The 18,711-nt window shown below is 36.4% G+C and overlaps 1 protein-coding gene across 1 annotated transcript; it reads right to left on the reverse strand.

The window, feature by feature from the left end:
- Positions 1-484: 484 nt before the first annotated feature.
- LOC140237174 (uncharacterized) lies at positions 485-18,377 on the reverse strand. Its single transcript, XM_072317115.1, has 10 exons — positions 18,371-18,377; positions 17,333-17,650; positions 16,451-16,738; positions 15,693-15,830; positions 4,990-5,142; positions 3,296-3,433; positions 2,510-2,545; positions 1,618-1,914; positions 1,006-1,168; positions 485-512 (listed from the first exon to the last, which is right to left on the reverse strand). Exons 1-10 carry the CDS (start codon positions 18,375-18,377, stop codon positions 485-487), a joined length of 1,566 nt encoding a protein of 521 aa, XP_072173216.1.
- Between the last annotated feature and the right edge of the window lie 334 nt (positions 18,378-18,711).

Here is an 18,711-nt window from a genome sequence, read left to right on the forward strand (position 1 = left end):
TGCTGCATTCACTCAACCCATATGTCTATGAAGGTGAACTTGTCCTTTAAGCACTTGAAATGACCCGAAACTTCAAAGCCTCTTCTCTTTCAAGGAGACACTTTATCGGAGAGTGCACTAAATTTCTTTCTGTTGTTTAGTTGGTTTAGACAAGTCCGTTGTACTGAGTTATCATGTCATTTTAAAGGTGATAGTCTGCTCTTCCAGAATCAACCCTTACCAACATATTATGCCTATCAAATGGCGACGTTTGCTATGGTGGTTTTGTCATGTAGGGTCACATATATCAATTATTTTTTTTTCTCACCTGCCATGTGACTTTTATCTGTCCATTCCTACTTCCATTCATGGCTTCAACTGAAGAAGGCCCTTCTAGTGGAGCTGAAAAAAAAATATCATGAGAGACACATGCTACGACGGCAGTGAAATGTAGACAGTTTATCAAATTCAAAATATCAAAAATCATAATTTTATCCTACCTGTTTCAAAAATCTTCGTAGAGTCCTTTCAACCTGGTCAGAAACAAAAAAAAGAGAAATCACAAGGAACTCCTTTTTGTGCCTCTTTAAGCAGTACGAGTGGCGTTAGGGAAGATTTTCCTCCTATTCTTGAAGTATCACAGTGACTGTCCACTGTTTGGTTCTCTAGTTATTAGCTACCAGTGTGCAAACCCGTCTAACCTCATGGTTCGAGCATGGACCCTAGTGGGGTTCATGGTTCAAAAATTACAATAAGCCAATTACCATGATTACTACCCGACATATGGTGACCTTCCGACTTTTACAAGACTTTGCTCAAATTTAATCAGTGCGTGCATCTCCAGAGTTATACTTGTATCTTGACTTCAACTCACGGGAGCAGAGTGTTCTGCCTTCTACCTCCATTTTATTTCCGATTCCACCAACACCTGGTCTCTCAGCTGAGACAGCAAATAGATAATCTGTGTCCGGTGTCAAATTAGTGATAGTTTCTGAGGGCACCAGCCTATCTGTTCTCATCTCTAACCGAATGAAACCCCCAGGGTTGCTCTTCTCTTTGTAATACACCTGGTATCCAGACAGTGGAGGATCACCAACATTCGTCTCTTCATTCCAGGCATCCCAGGCGAGGGTTACCGAGTTGTTGCTGGCTGTATCCACAACGGGGGAACTGGGCAGCTGCGGTAACACTGGCATAGTGTTATCAGAGATGTAAAAACATGACAGTAAGTTTCCAGCTCATTGTCCAGTTCCGTCAAATTTCAACAGAGACAAATTTAAAACAAAAAAAAACAGCACGCACGGTAGAATAGGTAATATATAACGTGAAAGAATAAACATATAAGTATAAGATATACATGTAAATGTAAGAAGTAAGACACAATGAAATAATTGATATATATAAATTCAAGTATAAGATATAAGTAGAAGTATACAGCGGAATGTTCAATTCCTCCCTTGTAGTTGTGAAATGTGAAACACGCAAATTGAAAGTGGAACTTTTTTTTTTTCTACAGAACTGAAGAACAGCTTCATGTGAGGATCATATCTAATTCACAGACATTCTGTCATCTTCAAACTCCAGATCATGAATTCAAAATGTATTTATCGTTAACATCCATACATGGAGACTACTGACCATAAAATCCTCCTTCTGTGACTTCTTGGCTCATGAAAGTGGTGACGTCTGACATCAAACATCGAAATTTTTCGTCATCTTGGACATCTGATACGATAAAGTCAGCAGTATACCCATCTGTGTTACTTGCAGAGTTAAACAGAGCGATGCCTGTCTCATGGATCATCTTTTTACCGTGCTGTCTCTGAAGCTTCACAATGGGGTCTGCAGTTGACAGAAAACTGCTTCCAGTTGAGGAGCAGCTCACCATTACTAGCTGCCCTTGGTTCGGTTTCCTGTAGTTGACTGTTACAGTCCCTGGAGCAGGGTTGGGGGGGGGGGGGGGAGAAAAGAACCATAAAACTATCTGTGCATACCACATTAACAACACAATCTTATTGATGGGAAATATATCTAATGTTCACAAGCCAGTTTGTCAGAATGGTCGATTGCTTCGACACGAGTGGTTATTAATACTTTTTCAACAACATAGTACAATGCTGATACAAACTTTGAATGTCTTGGTTCTGTCATGTAAAAGAAGTGAACACAGAGGAGATATCCTCTCATGATTAAAGTGTCGTAATGGGCGTAATGGGCGTAATTTGATATTCCTAGGACTGGTGTCCTGAACTTCCAAAGGTTAATCTTGCTTTTTGAAACAATTCTGGCAAATAGTCAGTTTACTAATTTTCATTATCCATGTTTATCTTCTAGTCCTGTTCATTTTTGCATTGAAAGGTTAGCTTTAAAAAATGCAGATGGTTGAATACATTATAACAAGACACACAACTTAATCATTCAGTCATTATTTGATCAAAGAAAAAAAAAGGAATATTCAAAAGTATCTATGTAGAGGGCTACACTATAAGAAATCTTTCAAATTGGAAGATACAGAAATACACCTGCATACCTGCACAGTCTTGTCCATATTTCCCAGTGATACATTCTTTATCAACGATGGGGCAGAAAATGGACAGATGAATGAAAATATCGATGATTAAAACAGCATAAAGGTATTTGAGAAAGGTTAAGAAACATACTACCATGAAATAAGAAATGGGTAGCGTGTTCCTTCACGACAGAAACAAAATATGCTTATATCTTTTGGCCATTTGAAGTATTTCAACAAAGACAGAATTTCCCTAAACTAACTCAAGCATCTTTTGTTTATGTTAGATGATATTACATCGTACTTATCATATCAATACATTCTTGAAAACTGACACAATGGTTGGCTCACACTTATTATTTACTTTGTTAAAATGAAGTTTTGTTTTGTCTTGCCAATAACAGATTACATTCCTTCCAAATACACTATATTGACGTAATTCATCTATAACTCATCTGCATGAAAAGGTATGGCTGTGTAGCACTGTCACAAATTTAGGAATATTGTAAATGTAAGTAATGGATAGGAGCATACTCAAAATTACGTGGTAATAGCATAGAAGTATCTGAGTAGAATAGGTTCGACTATTAATGAATGTTACCTGTCATCGAAAAAGTTGCTACCGTGTAAGAGGTGTTATGCAAGCCTTTGAACTTTACGCTGGTAGTTCTGTGCTGCCATTAACTTCCTGGTCTCGTTTATCAACCCGGAAGTGTTCTTACAAGGGGGTGGGGGAGATATATCAAGTTAATACAGCGTAGCATCCCATTTCAGGAAAGAGACTTCTACACAAACAGCAATCCTCACCCTGACAGTTTGGGCCTGTCCAGCCTGGCAGACACTCAGCTGAACTCCCTGTGCAAGCTCCAGTATATGAATCACATTCGCCAGACAAACAGTGACAGGTTTGGGTACAGCTGGCTCCAAACTCATTGGTACCACACTCTAGTTTTACGACAAAGATACACGACTGAATTGAAAACATGTATGCACTTCCTCTGTATTACCACACCAAATGAATCAGACCCTTTGTTGTACTTCTGAAACTTGTAAATGGTAAGTTTCGAGTGCCTTTCCCACCCTTTTTTGAAAAGGTTAACTTTTATAGACTGACAGCTCAGTCAAATGGTTTCAGAAAGCAACTATGTCAATGTATGTCGCTATAATATGGCGACTGGTAGGTCTATTATGCCTTTGCCGTATCAAACGCATTACTCCCCAATATGTTTGTTGTACATCTTGACCGTGTGACAAGTTTTCACTTGAACTTGGATCCTTGCCCTTTGACCTCATGGCTCATATCTTTCTTCAAATGATATCTATCTGGTATTACCGAATTTTCATGGCAATATTACGAGGTATTTTCAAAATATGGGAAAACAGTGGCATCATAACTTTGTCATGTAACCTTTGACCCTATGGCCCCAAATTTGGATTACAGAATCATTGTGCAGTAATTCGTGTATGTATATCTAGTTCAATTAAATGTATGCACTACGATATTTTCAAGGCATGGAGAAGAAAAAATGTAATTTCAGCATTAAATGGCAGAAGTTCTGATTTTCTTTCAAGAAAATTATTGTCAGGCAGTACATGCATATAATATCAAATATATATTATACCGAAGTTTCATGAAGAAAACACGAGATATTTCATGAGATATAAAGAAAAACAGGAAATTTCGGTATTTTGGAATTGACCTTTAACCTTCGACCTCATGTTCCAAAACTTAGAGAATCTTTAGAGAATATTCACCTGGTAATACATGTATACGCTAAGTTTCATGAAAATAACTCCATTGACACTATTGACTACATTTAAAAGTGTACAGCTCTCCGGTATAAATCCATTACACAGCATCATTCAATGTGTAGTACAAAAATAAAACATCATTCATAGTACATGTATTATACAATAATCATAACCCAGTGAAAGCATAATATGGGACACAGAACTCTTCGAGTTATTTGATCTTGTGATTTTTCTTTGGCTGAAATATATCGCATTTAACAGTGTATTGTAGTGATGTTTTCTTAGCAAAATTGTAACTTTTTTACTCTATTAAAATACATAAAATTGTTGAATTTCATTCGATTTCATCTCTCAGAGAATTCATATGTTTCTCTCCCTCAATGTATCCAGTAAAACGCAACTATATGAATCCATTGCATGAAGTGAAATATTAGCCATTATTATCACCAACCAATTTGCCTTCACGAATTTGGCTGACTAGTTGTGTCAGCCTATATGTCAGCAATCACTTCAAAACATTTTTTTTAGAAACTTAAAATGCACACATACCTGTGTACTTTGCAACTACTTGACAAATGCCCGACATTGACGTTCAAATCTAACCTGAGTATTTTATGCCCTCGGTTGTTATCGTGGCTACTACTAAACACTAATTAATCCAATGCTCATTTACATCCATGACCGGTAACCTTTCAAACAGTGAAATAAAGTAAATGTCTATTCCTGCAAAACTTCTGCATTAACCTCACCTTCTGTACAGTGAATGCCTTTGTATCCAGGCGTACACGAGCACCCATAGGGGTCTGGAACACACACCTGTAGACCTCCGCATGCTGTCTGGTCATCGATGCCATAGTTACAGCGATACTCACAACCTTGCCCATGACGATTACCTCCACACACTGTATGTACACAACAGAATCAAATTGGCAGGCCTGTATTTTCAAACTATATAGTATTACTACAAGAGATGATCCAGAGTAATGAATATTCTGTAGCCTGCAAATATTACAAAGAAGGTTATATAGAATGTTAAATGGTAAATCTGTTTTAAAGAAAATAATTCTTATCACAAAAAAAGAGAAGACATCATGTCCTCTTATTTATATCATTCAAGAATAATGAAGTAATTTGATTTTAATAATAATAATAATAATAATGATAATAATAATAATACAGGGTACTTATAATGCGCCAGTTCCACATAGTTAACGTGCTCAAGGCGCAGTAGAAGAAGTAAGTTATGAAATACAAAAATCCGTACACAAACATGCACATGAAAATAAACGACACAATAATGAAAATGAAAAATATATACATCATATAATATACAATTCTACTGGAAAATGGTCATGAACAAATGAGTCTTGAGGGCAACTTTAAAGGAGTCAACATTCGAAATGTGACGGATAGCTTGAGGTAACTGATTCCACAGGTAAGGTCCAGCATGTGCAAATGACCGATCCCCCATGATTTCTTCGTTTTTGAAACAACAAGCAATCTACAATCGGATGACCTTAAACATCTGGAAGGATTATAAAATGTCAGTAGATTAACATTGTACTCTGGGGTAGATCCGTGTATGCAATGAAAAAGAAATAGTAATAGTTTAAATACAATGCGAGATTCAACAGGTAACCAATGCAATGAGGACAAAACAGGGGTAATGTGAGTATTTCTCCTGGTAAAGGTAACAATACGGGCTGCTGAATTTTGCAATTTTTGTAACCGTGAAAGTTGAGATTGTGGTAGCTGAAATAGGAGTGCATTACCAAAGCCAAGTCGGGATGATATAAGAGCATGAACCATTTTTTTTTCTGTGGCTGAACGAGTTTAATACTTGCGAATAATGCCCAAATTGCGTAACTGATATCTCACGGATTTACAGACAGCAGAGATCTGAACAGACATGGACATTGTAGAATCAAATAATACTCCAAGATTTCTACATGATTTAGATGGAGCAATAACCACATCATTGTCAACCGTTAAGAAGGAATTCCTGATTTAACTTCAATGAATGCGAGCTCATCCACTTTTTGATATCATGGATGCAAGCCTTAAGTTTCTGAATGATGTCAACGACATTGGTTTGGGTAGGTAGAAATGATGTGTATATCTGGATATCATCAGCATAACAATGGTAGTTAAAAGAGTGATAATGTACAATCTCTTTCAACAGTGTTCAAACCAGTCAGATAAATTGAGAAAAGCGTTGGGCCCCCGACAGATCCGTGTGGGACACCACAGTCTAATGAAGCAGGATCAGATTTTGCATTATTAACACAAACAACCTGAAACCTTTCAGATAAGTATGACTTGAACCACTCAAGAGCTCTACCATCAACACCTAATGACTTCAAAGTATTCACCAGAATCGTATGGTTAACAGTATCAAATGCTATCAAGCAGTAAGAGAACAGTAATCTTTCCATCATCCATATCTCTCAAAATATCATTGGATAAGTTAGTAAGGTCTCAACACTATGATGCGGCCGATATGCCGACTCACGGTTATCTGAGAGATTATTCTCCAGCAGATAGTCTGATAATCGTGAAAAGACAACACGCTCAAGGATCTTGGACAAAAATTGAAGGTTCGATACAGGCCGGTAATGCTGCAGAGCCTCAGGATCAAGAGATGGCTTCTTTAACAAAGGGTAATAGTCCATGGGCCAAGACCAGATTTTCACGATATTGGTACCACTTAAAGGGACAAATTCTGCTTATGCATTTTGAAATGGTATGTATCTGTAGATGATATTTTGCTATGATAGCAATTCCAGAGAAGTAGCTTAGTCTCAGTATCAGCCGTTAACCCTCATAACTCCAAATGCCTTTTTTAAGCTCGGTAAACCATGGAGGGCACAATCCGCTCCCTCTGTCATTTCAATATTTTTCTATCAATTGCTCTGAAATGTGGCACAAATGTAACTCAAGACATACTCTACAAAATGGCACCATCAAAACTTTTCTTGGAAACCATAAAGAGGGAGCAATTTGTCAAAATACAAAGAAAACAAAGAGAATTCCATTAAATAATATTAAATTAACTGATTTTAAGACATATGTTGGGCAGTCAAGGCGAAATTGCAAATAGTTTTTGCTATTGATTTCTATCTAGACATATAAAGACACATTTGAACTTCATTTTAACCTTTTCGGAGCATTTACAGGTCCAAATCTTAAGAAAATGGTGCACTCCACAGAAAAAAATCAAGACAAATCACAAGAGGGCGCTGTAGTTTTTTCAAACATAATTGAATACTTCCTTTAAAAGTACAAAATTTTATTATCTTATGTTGTGAATACATAAGATAATAAGTAACAAGAAGCTAAAAAAGGGTCAAAATGTGAAACGGAACTTGCTTATGTTTATTTGTTGCCATGGTAACCAAAATACGTTAACACTAATTAAACATATCTTATACAACGTATATGCGTAATAAGTTTTGGGAAACGACATCAAATTTGGAGGTGATCAGACAATATATCAAACTTATAGTAAGCAAAATTTAGAATTATCAGTATCAGCGGAGCACCTCTCTCTCCAGATTTTTGCTATTTTGGAGATAATAACAATTCATCCACTGTCACATAAACAAATGCGAGGGAATCCCCATTCTACACACGCAAGCTGTTGCATTCTTCGTGTTCTTAGAGTTGTTATTCAACTATGCGATCAACACTTTGGAGAATATTTAGGGGAAAAGAGTGAAAAAACACGGCATTTCAAAGGACACTATCAATGGCAAAATTGTGTCTGTCACCTTTTGTCAAAATCATGATTACTATATTCGTAATCAAATAATTCTGTACCCCTCCAAATAACCAACATTTCGATATCATTTTGACAAGACACCTCAACAAACAACTCCCAAGTACCAAAACGTCAATAGCGAGATATCTACATATTCAGCAAAATTAAGATCGTAACGAGAGATAGCAAAACATCCTTCTTAATACTTATAATTCTGCAAAACGGGTGAGTAAAAGTTACTAAATATACGAAACACTCTTCAGAGCAAATTTACTTCGACACCTAATGGAAAGGATAAAGTGACAGGAAATAGGATAGATAGTGCCATGATAATCATACCAAAACATAAACGAAAAACGAACATTAATTCTAATTCAAATAAACTAATGAGCAAACACAAAATAGGCACGCAGATGTTTATTATGGACGTTAATCGAAAAGAGAGAGTTTTGGGGCGGCTTTGTTCTACTGTCTTGTTTCTAAATACGATTTTCGATATACTGGGGAGTAGCAAATCTTCGCAAATGCAAATAGAGCTATGTCGTCGGAGCAAATTAGTGCTTGTTGCAGAGTATTGTCAGAATTTTCAGAGCAATTGCATTTTGATAGAGTTTCATAAGTCTGGAACAGGGAAGAATTTATAACGATCCCCTCTGACACAAGGTATAAAAAAAATCCAAGTAGATACCGAGAAACAAAATAATAGAATTGCTAAATCGAAATTACTTTGCTCCTTGCCATGCGTCATGCTAGAATAACCAAGTTGCGAGAAGCACAATTAACAACCCCTCCCCCACCAAAAAAAAAAAAAAAAAAAAGGATAATTTCTTCAATTGTTGAGTGACTTACTCAATATCTGATAAATCATTTGAAAATGTGATGTACATGTAAAAAAAAAAGTCTGGTTTGGGGGTAAAAGTCTAGGAATGGGAATGGACAAAACCCTCCAATTCCCTTGCTGTATACAACCCATGTGGGGTACGACTGCGGTCATTTGCTGGAATCAAGATCTGCAAATACCTTGTTTGAGGCTGTTATCTAACTTTATATATAATGGGAGTATACTTTCAACTATTTTCATCTTTTTCGTCGGTTATACAATGCATCTGTAATATGAGTAACATCTTAATAATTTGCATACAGAACGATTGCCAAGAATAAGCACAAAGCTTGAATGTTTGGCAACCGATAACAAACAACATTACCATGAAGAAAAACAAGAGGGTCCAACATGATGCTCGTGAAATAAGGGTAAGAGAGAGGGGGGGGTGGGAGAGAGAGAGAGGGAGAAGATTGGAAGGGGAGGAGATGATAAAAACCTCCCGATACTAGTCTCGCCAGGTCAACTCAACATACCTATATACCTAGACACATACATGTGCTTTATGTACGTATTTATACTTACAAGTTACAGTGATGTATTCACATAATAAGTGTTGCTTTTATTATGTAAAAGTTACATTAGATGAGAAAAAGAGAGGAGAAGAAGACAAAAAGCAATCATCTTTACAGCATAAATTTCTACGTGCTCTTTCAGGGCATGACGTTATAGTGAACCATGATTTGCCCGACATAACATGAATAATGAACAACAGAGAAGGAATTAATCCCAGTGGATCAGAGGAGCACGATGTACTGCAGGTACATCCGCACGTGCAGAGACTCAGAAAGAAATAAACATAACAGATACAACAATGAACAAAGAATGAGTCGTTAAGTGTTTCTACAGAAAGTATCACTGGTACTATGAAATCAACATTTTCTTCACTGCTTTTTTAAATGAATAAATAGACTTGATGTTACGTAGCTCAAGTGGAAGTTTATTCCAAATATCTGAGCCAGCATGTCTTACGGATTTGTGTGCTAAGAGTGTTTTGTGGTTATTCAAGTGTACATCCATTGCATGCCTTGTTGGAAAGGAATGGATTTCTGAGTTCAGCTGGAACAAACGTTAAATGAAGAAGGTAATAATTCGGGTGCACGTCACGAGACCGACACCCACGATTCATACAGCCCCACAAGTTATACAGCTCACAAGTCATACAGCCCACGAGTCATACAGCTCACAAGCCATGCAGCCCACCAGTTATACAGCCCACGAGTTCGACACTGAGTAAATAAAGCCCACGAGTTCGACATCAAGTAAAATAAGCCCAGGAGTTATACGGCTCATGAGACCGACACTACACACAAAAGGCTCATGAGACGGACAGTAAGCAAACAAAGCCCACGAGACCGACACTACACTTAAAAGGTCCACGAGACCGACAATACGCAAAAGAGGTTCACGAGACCGACACTAAGCAAAGAAGGCCCACGAGACCGACAGGATGAACAGCGCCACCTATAGGCCAATAAATTGTATAGGGTGTCCTGATAATAGCATAGGAAGACATGAGAGATTGAAAAGAAGAGTTGCCATCTCCGGCAGGGTGTTACCCAGTCAGTTGCCCCCCCCCCCCCCCCCTGAAATGATCAGGATCTTTAATTGTGTTTGCATGGGGGTGTGTTTGCGTGAAAAAAAAAATGAACAAAGTACAGTAAAAGTGTGTTACAGATCTTTCCACAATAAACCTGTAAGGGTGTTGATTTAGTATTAATTAAAAATAAAAAATAACGTAATCGTCTATTAAGGTAGCGTTAGGGATTCGGGAAAAAAAACAGATGCATCCATGAAAACAGCTATTGTATTTCACGATAAAATGTACTGTTCGGAGGAGAATAACACAAGCCACAAAATTGAGGTGAACCCCTGCGATATAAAACGTTTTAACCAGTAGAATTACATTATAGTTACAGAGAAAATTACAAATAGATCTTACTGCAAAACGTTAAAGCAGGAGGGTAGAATATCTAAAATAGAATAAGCAACTAGTGAATCGGGAAAGAGAAGAGGTACAATTTATATCTTGTCCATCTTCTCGATAGCTAAAAACTGGGAAAGCCTATCAAATATAGCACGATGACATTATCAAAGCTCTAAAATGAATCCATACATCGTTATTGTCCTCTTTTAAATTCATTTGTGGTTTTTTGTCTCTTTTAGGGGGGGATGAAGGAATTCTTCTATTTGGGGGGGGGGGGGGTTGGGGCGGGGGCATGAAGACTACAATTCAATTTTTCTATACTTGATAACAATGTCGCTCCCTGACACACTTGCCCCCCCCCCCCTCCCCCCAGAAGTATGTAGAAATACATATTTGATGACGTTCATGATTATGTAGATGGTCACCATCTTTCAAGTGATAGCGTTACGAAATTACACCCGCCAGTATGTTATTTTTCCGTTCATGGAACACCCTGTACAGGTGATTGACATGTAGATGGCGCTGTTTATCCTGTCGGTCTCGTGGGCCTTCTTTGCCTACTGTCGGTCTCGTGGGCTTTCTTTGCTTAGTGTCGGTCTCGTGAGCCTTTTTAGCTTAGTGTCGGTCTCGAGGGCCTTTTTTTTTTTTTTTTTTTTTTTTTTTTTTTTTTTGCCTACTGTCGGTCTCGTAATCTTTCTTTGCTTAGTGTCGGTCTCCTGAGCCTTTATTGCTTAGTGTCGGTCTCGTGGGCTAATATGTTTGCTCAGTGTCGGTCTCATGAGCCTTTTGTTCGTAGTGTCGAACTCATGGGCTGTATGACTCCTGAGCCGTATAACTCGTGGGCTGTATGACTCATGGGCCTAATATTGATGTCGGTCTCGTGGACCGTATGACTCGTGGGTGTCGGTCTCGTGGGATGCCCCAATAATTCGGTATTAAAACAGAACATCAAACATCATTTTGTAAAGTGTGGATGTCGTTTACCTTTAAGATCTTAAAGCACAAGAAAAAGGGATCTGTGTGATCATTATAACAAGCATTTGCACATACACGAATAGCTTTCTTTTGCAATTTTGATATAGTATTGTGAGCAGACTCCGAGTTTGCCCAAATCATATTACAATAAGAAATGTAAGGTAGGATTAGTGCATTATAAAGCATAATCAAAATATCCAAAGATAAGCAATGTTTGAATTTACATAATATTCCAACATTACGAGCAATAGGAGATGAAATATATTTCACATGATCATTCCAAGTAAGAGTTTCATTGATAATAATTCTAAGGTATTTAGTGGATGTTGTCCTCTCAAGAGGAAAACCATCTATTTTCAGAATACATCCAGCATTAACAAAACAGTTTCCTTGGATGTTTGAAGTGTATATAATTCGTTTTTTGTAAATTCAAAGATAAAATATTACTTTTGAACCACTGTGACAATAAGTTTGGTAATTAATTATTTAGAGATCTGATAAGACATTGAAAATATGAATTTGAGAGAAATACTTTGGTGCATTCAGCAAAAATAACATATTGTAATAAACTTGATACATTAGGTAAATCATTGACATAATATAACAGAAACAATAATGGCCCAAGAATTGACCCTTGTTGTACGCCGCATTTGATCAACAATGTTTTCGAATTACAGGAATCAAAACGTATAAATTGCTTTCTATCATTTAAATAACTTGCAATCAGTTTCAGAGCAGTTCCTCTTATACTATAAAAATGTAGCTTTGATAGCAAAATAGAATGGTCAAGAGTATCAAAGGCCTTGCTTAAGTCCATGAAAACGCCGAAAAACATGCTTTCGGTCAGCTCAGGCATTTGATACTCGATCATACAATTGTGCTAGCGCCAGGTCAGTTGAATGAACCCATACTGAAAGGAATTCAAAATATTGTATTAGGCTTTAAAAATGTCAAGTCTATCATATATAATTCTTTTAAGTATTTTAGAAAAGGTTGGTAATAAAGAAATGGGTCGGTAATTACTATAAATATTCGAAGAATCATTTTTTTTTTTTTATACGCAGGAATACCTTTTGCTATCTTGAGAGGAGTAAGAAGTACTCCAGATAATAAAGAGAGATTGAAGATATGAGAGAGGGTGATAATAATCGATCCAATAATTTGTTTCAGCAAGACAGTGCTGATTTCATCATAACGAGTAGAATGAGTTGATTTAAAAGATGATGTTATATGCATAATTTCTATATAATCAGTAGGCTTTAAAAAAAGTGAATGATTACACGGATTATAAAGATATTGACGAAAATTTGTTCCATGGCTATCAACTTTCTTAGCCTGACTGGGACCAATTTTTACAACAACAACAAAAAAGAAACTCATTAAAGGCATTATTTTGTGAAGATTTAACACAATGATAATTCAGATTGAATATTTTGGGAATAGTTTTCTGCTTATCATTCCCGAATATTTCTTTCACAATTTTCCATGCAGAAGACATTTTCCTTGAGCATTCTCAAACTGGTTTTTATAATATAATCTACGCGACGTTCGTATTATTGTTGTCAGTTTATTTCTATACCGTTTATATTCATACACATTTTCATCAGAGTGATCACTTCATCTTTGATATGAATACATTCGACAGAAAAATAATGCTGCATGCAATTAAATTAATTATCATGATTTTACAGAAAAATATATACCCTCAGGTAAAAAGAAATAACATAAACACTTTCGAGTTCGTATTTTTATAGAAGATTTTGATGACAATGAATGTTTTGTATATCATATTATATTACATTCATATCATATTTGGAAATGCCCTTCAATATAACAATGATAACAAAAGACCAGTTTTACACTATAAGAGATATGAATAAAATAACAAAAGATAAGTTGCCCTTCTCTTTATCTCTGTATCTCTTTATAACTTCAATTAAGTGGGGAAACTAAAGGAGGAAAATAAGAATTTCCTGTCAACTCAAACTTTAGATGGCATAGGGAGAAAGGGCACCAAAGATGATTGAATGAACAAAATATTTTTTTATCTTATTCTTTTAATTTAGTAATCTGGGAAGTCATGAGACTAATTCAAGAACCAACTATCATTTATGATTTTCCTTACTTGAGAAGTTAATTCAAATTCCTACCATTTTCATATATTGCTTCTCTTATTTCATTCGTATTTGGATTTGAAAGAAAATTCCACATATTCCTCCATTATCTTAGCCTTTATTGATCTGTTGGGCTTCAAAAATATCAATGTCATCATAGGTTTATTTTGCATTTTAATTCATGTTTTTTATTGTGTTGAATTTGTCTTTTGTTCTTACTGTTACACGGGAAGCACTTACGCATGAATGACAAGTTGTTTATCTTTGCAATTTTTACTTTTGTGCTTTGAAAGGTATTCGTCTATGCGTAAAGTTTCGCTTTTTATTGCCCTACCAGTAAATAAATACCAGCCAATAAATTTGCTTTCATACGGTATAATAGCTCTTAGCTAAATATTCCATGAAATATACTTCAATAGTGTTTACATTCTTCTTTTTTTTTCTTTGCTGAGTGTAGATTTATCTCATATAAGTTGCTCAAAACCATGGTTGCACGTTATGCCACTATTCTTGGAAATTAGTACTCTTATACTCTCTTTTTTGTTCTTTTTTATGAGAATTCGTATCACTTTTTAAGTGATATGTTTACTCAAGTCATTTAGGTTGTCTTTAACTTGGCATGAAGGCTTCTACACAGCTTTATGAATTAGATAAGTTAGACCAGAACATTCAATGAATCATTAAGCTATAAGGAAAGGTAGGGAGGATTAAGCAGAGGAGTAGAACCTAAGCCTAACTTAATTATTTCTCATTGAGGCCACCATTACCATCAATGCTCTCCTTTTACTAGTGACCTGTGTTATTCTTTATTTTCTACGTGTATGCATGACATAGTGAGCAATTTGTTATTATTATTATTATTATTATTTATTCGGCTTTCATTCACAAATTTCATAGTACATATTTCGAAATCAGAACATACACTGGAGTGGTAAGGGTGCACCAGGTTGGGCAGCCCGGGTCTGGAAAGAGCCAACTAAATGACTTGGGCCCTCAGGGTTTCCTGATTGTTGTTGTTGTTTGTTGTTGTTTTATAGTGGATACTAACTCATGGTCTCTTTAATGTTATGATCATGATAGTTTGAATATCCTGCACCTCATGGTTCCTTTTGTCAAAATTATGGTCGTGTAATTTGACAGTTTGCAATTACAACACTTCAGGCAGAATAAAAAAGAATATAAATCTATCAAATCAATCAATCAATCAACCAGTAAATCAACCTTTCAGTAGATGCAGGTACACAAACCACATGTAATTTAAGATTACTACTGCGTAAACAGTACAGAAATCATGCTACTGCAACGTCCCAATAGTGACTATTATATATCTTAATGGATCGTACAGACTGAGTTTTGGTCAAGGTCTAACTTTACGTTTCTAACATTTTGGGTGATATAACGAGAAATATCGTGCATATTTGTCGTGTAAAATATGAAAGAGCATGTGCAAGAGGAATGTACCGTTTATTTGATGAAAATTGTTTTTGAAATAGCTGATATGAATCCAAAACAGAGCAATCCTAATAAAAAGTGGGATCCGTCTTTTATTGCGATCTCTTTGTTTTACTTTGTTTTTAGATGCCTCAGCCATGTCAAAATATCAAATAAACTTTGAATTCCTCTTAGAATAGCATGCTCTGTACTATTACTATTTTTTTCTCGCAAAAATTTCCACCACTACTATACCATCCCTTAACCGGACCAAGTCACAAGTGTTTGTCTTTCTTCTACAGAATAAAAAGATAAAAAGGATCCAGTAATTCTGAGTCAGAAAGATTTTTTAGCGCTTTACTTACTCTGCTCACACTGATTTCCCATGAAACCAGGGGGACAAACACACTCTCCAGTCTCACTGTGACAGATGCCTCCATTGTAGCATGACTGACAGGCCTGAAGGCATCCACCAAGTACATCGTGGCGACCAGCTGGACAATCTATTGGAGTTAGAGCACTTTGTCAATATTTTCATGTTATTTCCTAATAGTGAAATTCTTTACTTTATTCATGGCGAAATGGAAAACTTATCATAGTGGCATTATGACAAAAATAGCAAAAGACTGATATCCTTCTTCATCTGTCATGTCAGCAATGTCATTATTATAATCATAAGATTGTACAGACTTCATACTTAATTGTTTTGCCGGAGGTTCTCTTCACATACTCTTGGTTAATGATAAATTTGCTATAATCAGGCACGAGTTTCTTCACTTTGTCTCCCTCTACAAATTAGATTTGTTGAGATCGCAAATGCTGATCTGCAAATTAACAAACATATCGGAAAAGGGAACCAGTGGGACTAGAACCTGTCATCTACTGTTGTTTGTTTACGACATGTTAATTTTCAGATCAGCAGTTGCGATCTTAACATTCTATTTGCCGAGGGAGACAAAGTGAAGAAACTTGTATCTGAACCTTCACCCCTCTAAATAATATCTTTCTTTCATTCATTTAAAGTACTATAATGTTCATACATGTTGATTCTAAACTTGATAATCAATCGTGTTAATCATCCAACCCTATAATATATCAGGCATGACAGTAATGATCAGCGTACCTCTCACAATGAGTCGCATCAAGCCAGCTCTAGCCAAACCTCTCTCGTTTCTCAGGTGCAGTTCATACACCCCTCCATCTGCTGGTGTGACTTCTCCCACAATGGTGTAACTTGTTGCTGCTCCAGTATACTTAATCAGGACGTCATTTTCATCGATCGTTCCATTGTGTCTCCAATTTCTCTGTAAACCATCACTGATGGGCTGCGCTGGTGAGAAGTCCACTGTCACATTCACATCTCCGGCATTCACAGTCTTTGAAAATCTTCCTTCTGCTGGAACAAACCTAGCTGCAACAATTTAAGCACATGCATTTGACAAAATGTTTGACAAATGAATAAAGGGACTAGAATTTCTACTGGTACATTTGACTTGGAAGGTTAATCAATCTTCAAAATTTCCCTGACATATTTCTTAACAATGTAGATCAGCGGTGCCAATCTTACACTTATTTTGTGTACAGAGGGCAGACAAAGTGAAGAAAACTCATACATCTCACCCGTCTGCTTTATAATCTCTTGCTTTCATTTAAAATCCCTCCTGTCCGTCTTGGTCTACTTATGATAGCAATTTTGGAATTTCGGCGCTTGGGTATTGATCCAAGTTCATTGTGCCAGTGCCGGCAACCAAGTATAGCCTGGTGGTAATAGTGTCCCTGCCCGGAAAGCAGTATATGACAGATTCGATTCCCGCTGGTTCCTTTTTCCAGTTTGTTAAAAACATAGATCAGCAATTACATGTGACAAAATTCAGTTGTATAAAGGGCAGACAAATTGAAGAAAACTCATACTTCACGAATTAATACACTGGAACAATCAAAGGTGTATTCACTGTTGTATGATATCTGTCAATGTAAGAGAATATTTTGACTTCTTCACACTTACCATCAGACCGCAGAAATATTGTCGGTACCACCGTGGACTGTCCATCTTTGGTGGCTGAACAATAAAATGTACCATATGCCCTGTGATTAGTGGTATCTGAGAGTAATGTTAGATGAAATTGTACTGGAGGATCAATAAGAGAACGAAGCTGTGGTTCAGGAGGATCGGGGTTCTGTACATTATTCTTCGTGTAGATATAGCGACCAGTTGAAACAGTGGCATCAAGATCTGGTGCACTTCGAAAACAGGTAAAGAACGAGTTTCCACTCTCTGCACTTGTGAAATATCGGCTGGTTGTTGATATGAAAAGTGACTGACCTGCAAGGGGAGAGATATATTCAAATCAGTTTGAGGCGTCTTTTTTGTGATTATTTTGTGTTTATTTTGACCAACATGAATTGTAACTTATAAACTACATTTAGTAAGAAGATGGGGAAATTATTATAAATGTGATATATGTGATAATGACTAAAATAACATGACAGAACTGAGGATATGCTCTTTTGAGCAAGAGTTTATTTCACAACTGTCCAAATGAAAAGAAAAAGACTGAAAAAAAACTCTTTAACCATGCTATGTATCAAATATAATTCCTTACTCTATTTCCACATGATTTCATCATCATTTTAACACCAAAATGACACTGAAAGGTATAGAAGTGATTCAAAGAAGAAAAATGATAATACGAAAATAGACTTGTCAAGATGACATGCATGATGTGATTATGCAATACAGAATTTAAACTGTCCATGCACACCAAAGGTATATTGTGATGTACGAATCGAATCAGAGAAATCGAGAAAAAAAAACTGACAATTTAATCAATTCAACCGTAAATTCTCTCCCTGAAAATGATCATTAAATCATCAAATTACCATGCCATGATCATTGTTTCTGGTGTTGACAAAGATCAAGATAAAGAAATCAATTCCTCCCATGCTCCACTTATTTGAACAGCTGATCACCACAGTGCACGTTGAGGAGCATCACACACACACACACACACACACACACACGAACAATTTGACACACACATACATGCCATTGATGCCATTGACACAAACACAAATGTACTTTAAGTGTACTTTAAGAGGCAGGATAAAAAAAAATGAAGATGAAAAAGAGAGAGTAACTTATCAGGTTCAATTTGATATCTTTTCATGCATTTATACCTTGTCATTTCCTTCTTATTTTATTGGTCCTGAAATATGAAATTTGTGATTTCTTTCCCATACACCTGTACAAGGCAGCGTGGGTTTCAAAATACATTGAAGCAATGTTAGGACATTGCAGTCAAGGTTTTGTAGTTTAGTGCTTTAATATTTCCTGTCAGGAAATATGCACTCTCGTCCTCTGATGCATGTGTGAAACAAATAGCA

This window comes from Diadema setosum, chromosome 13 (assembly GCF_964275005.1).
Source record: "Diadema setosum chromosome 13, eeDiaSeto1, whole genome shotgun sequence".
In the NCBI taxonomy this organism is placed as follows: domain Eukaryota; kingdom Metazoa; phylum Echinodermata; class Echinoidea; order Diadematoida; family Diadematidae; genus Diadema; species Diadema setosum.

Excerpts from the sequence above, each read along its gene's own strand:
- LOC140237174 (XM_072317115.1), bottom strand. Across the intron at positions 2,546-3,295 it reads GACAGGCCCAAACTGTCAGG|AATGTATCACTGGGAAATAT; the intron begins GTGAGGATTGCT and ends TCGTTGATAAAG. Across the intron at positions 1,169-1,617 it reads CACAGAAGGAGGATTTTATG|TGTTACCGCAGCTGCCCAGT; the intron begins GTCAGTAGTCTC and ends ACACTATGCCAG.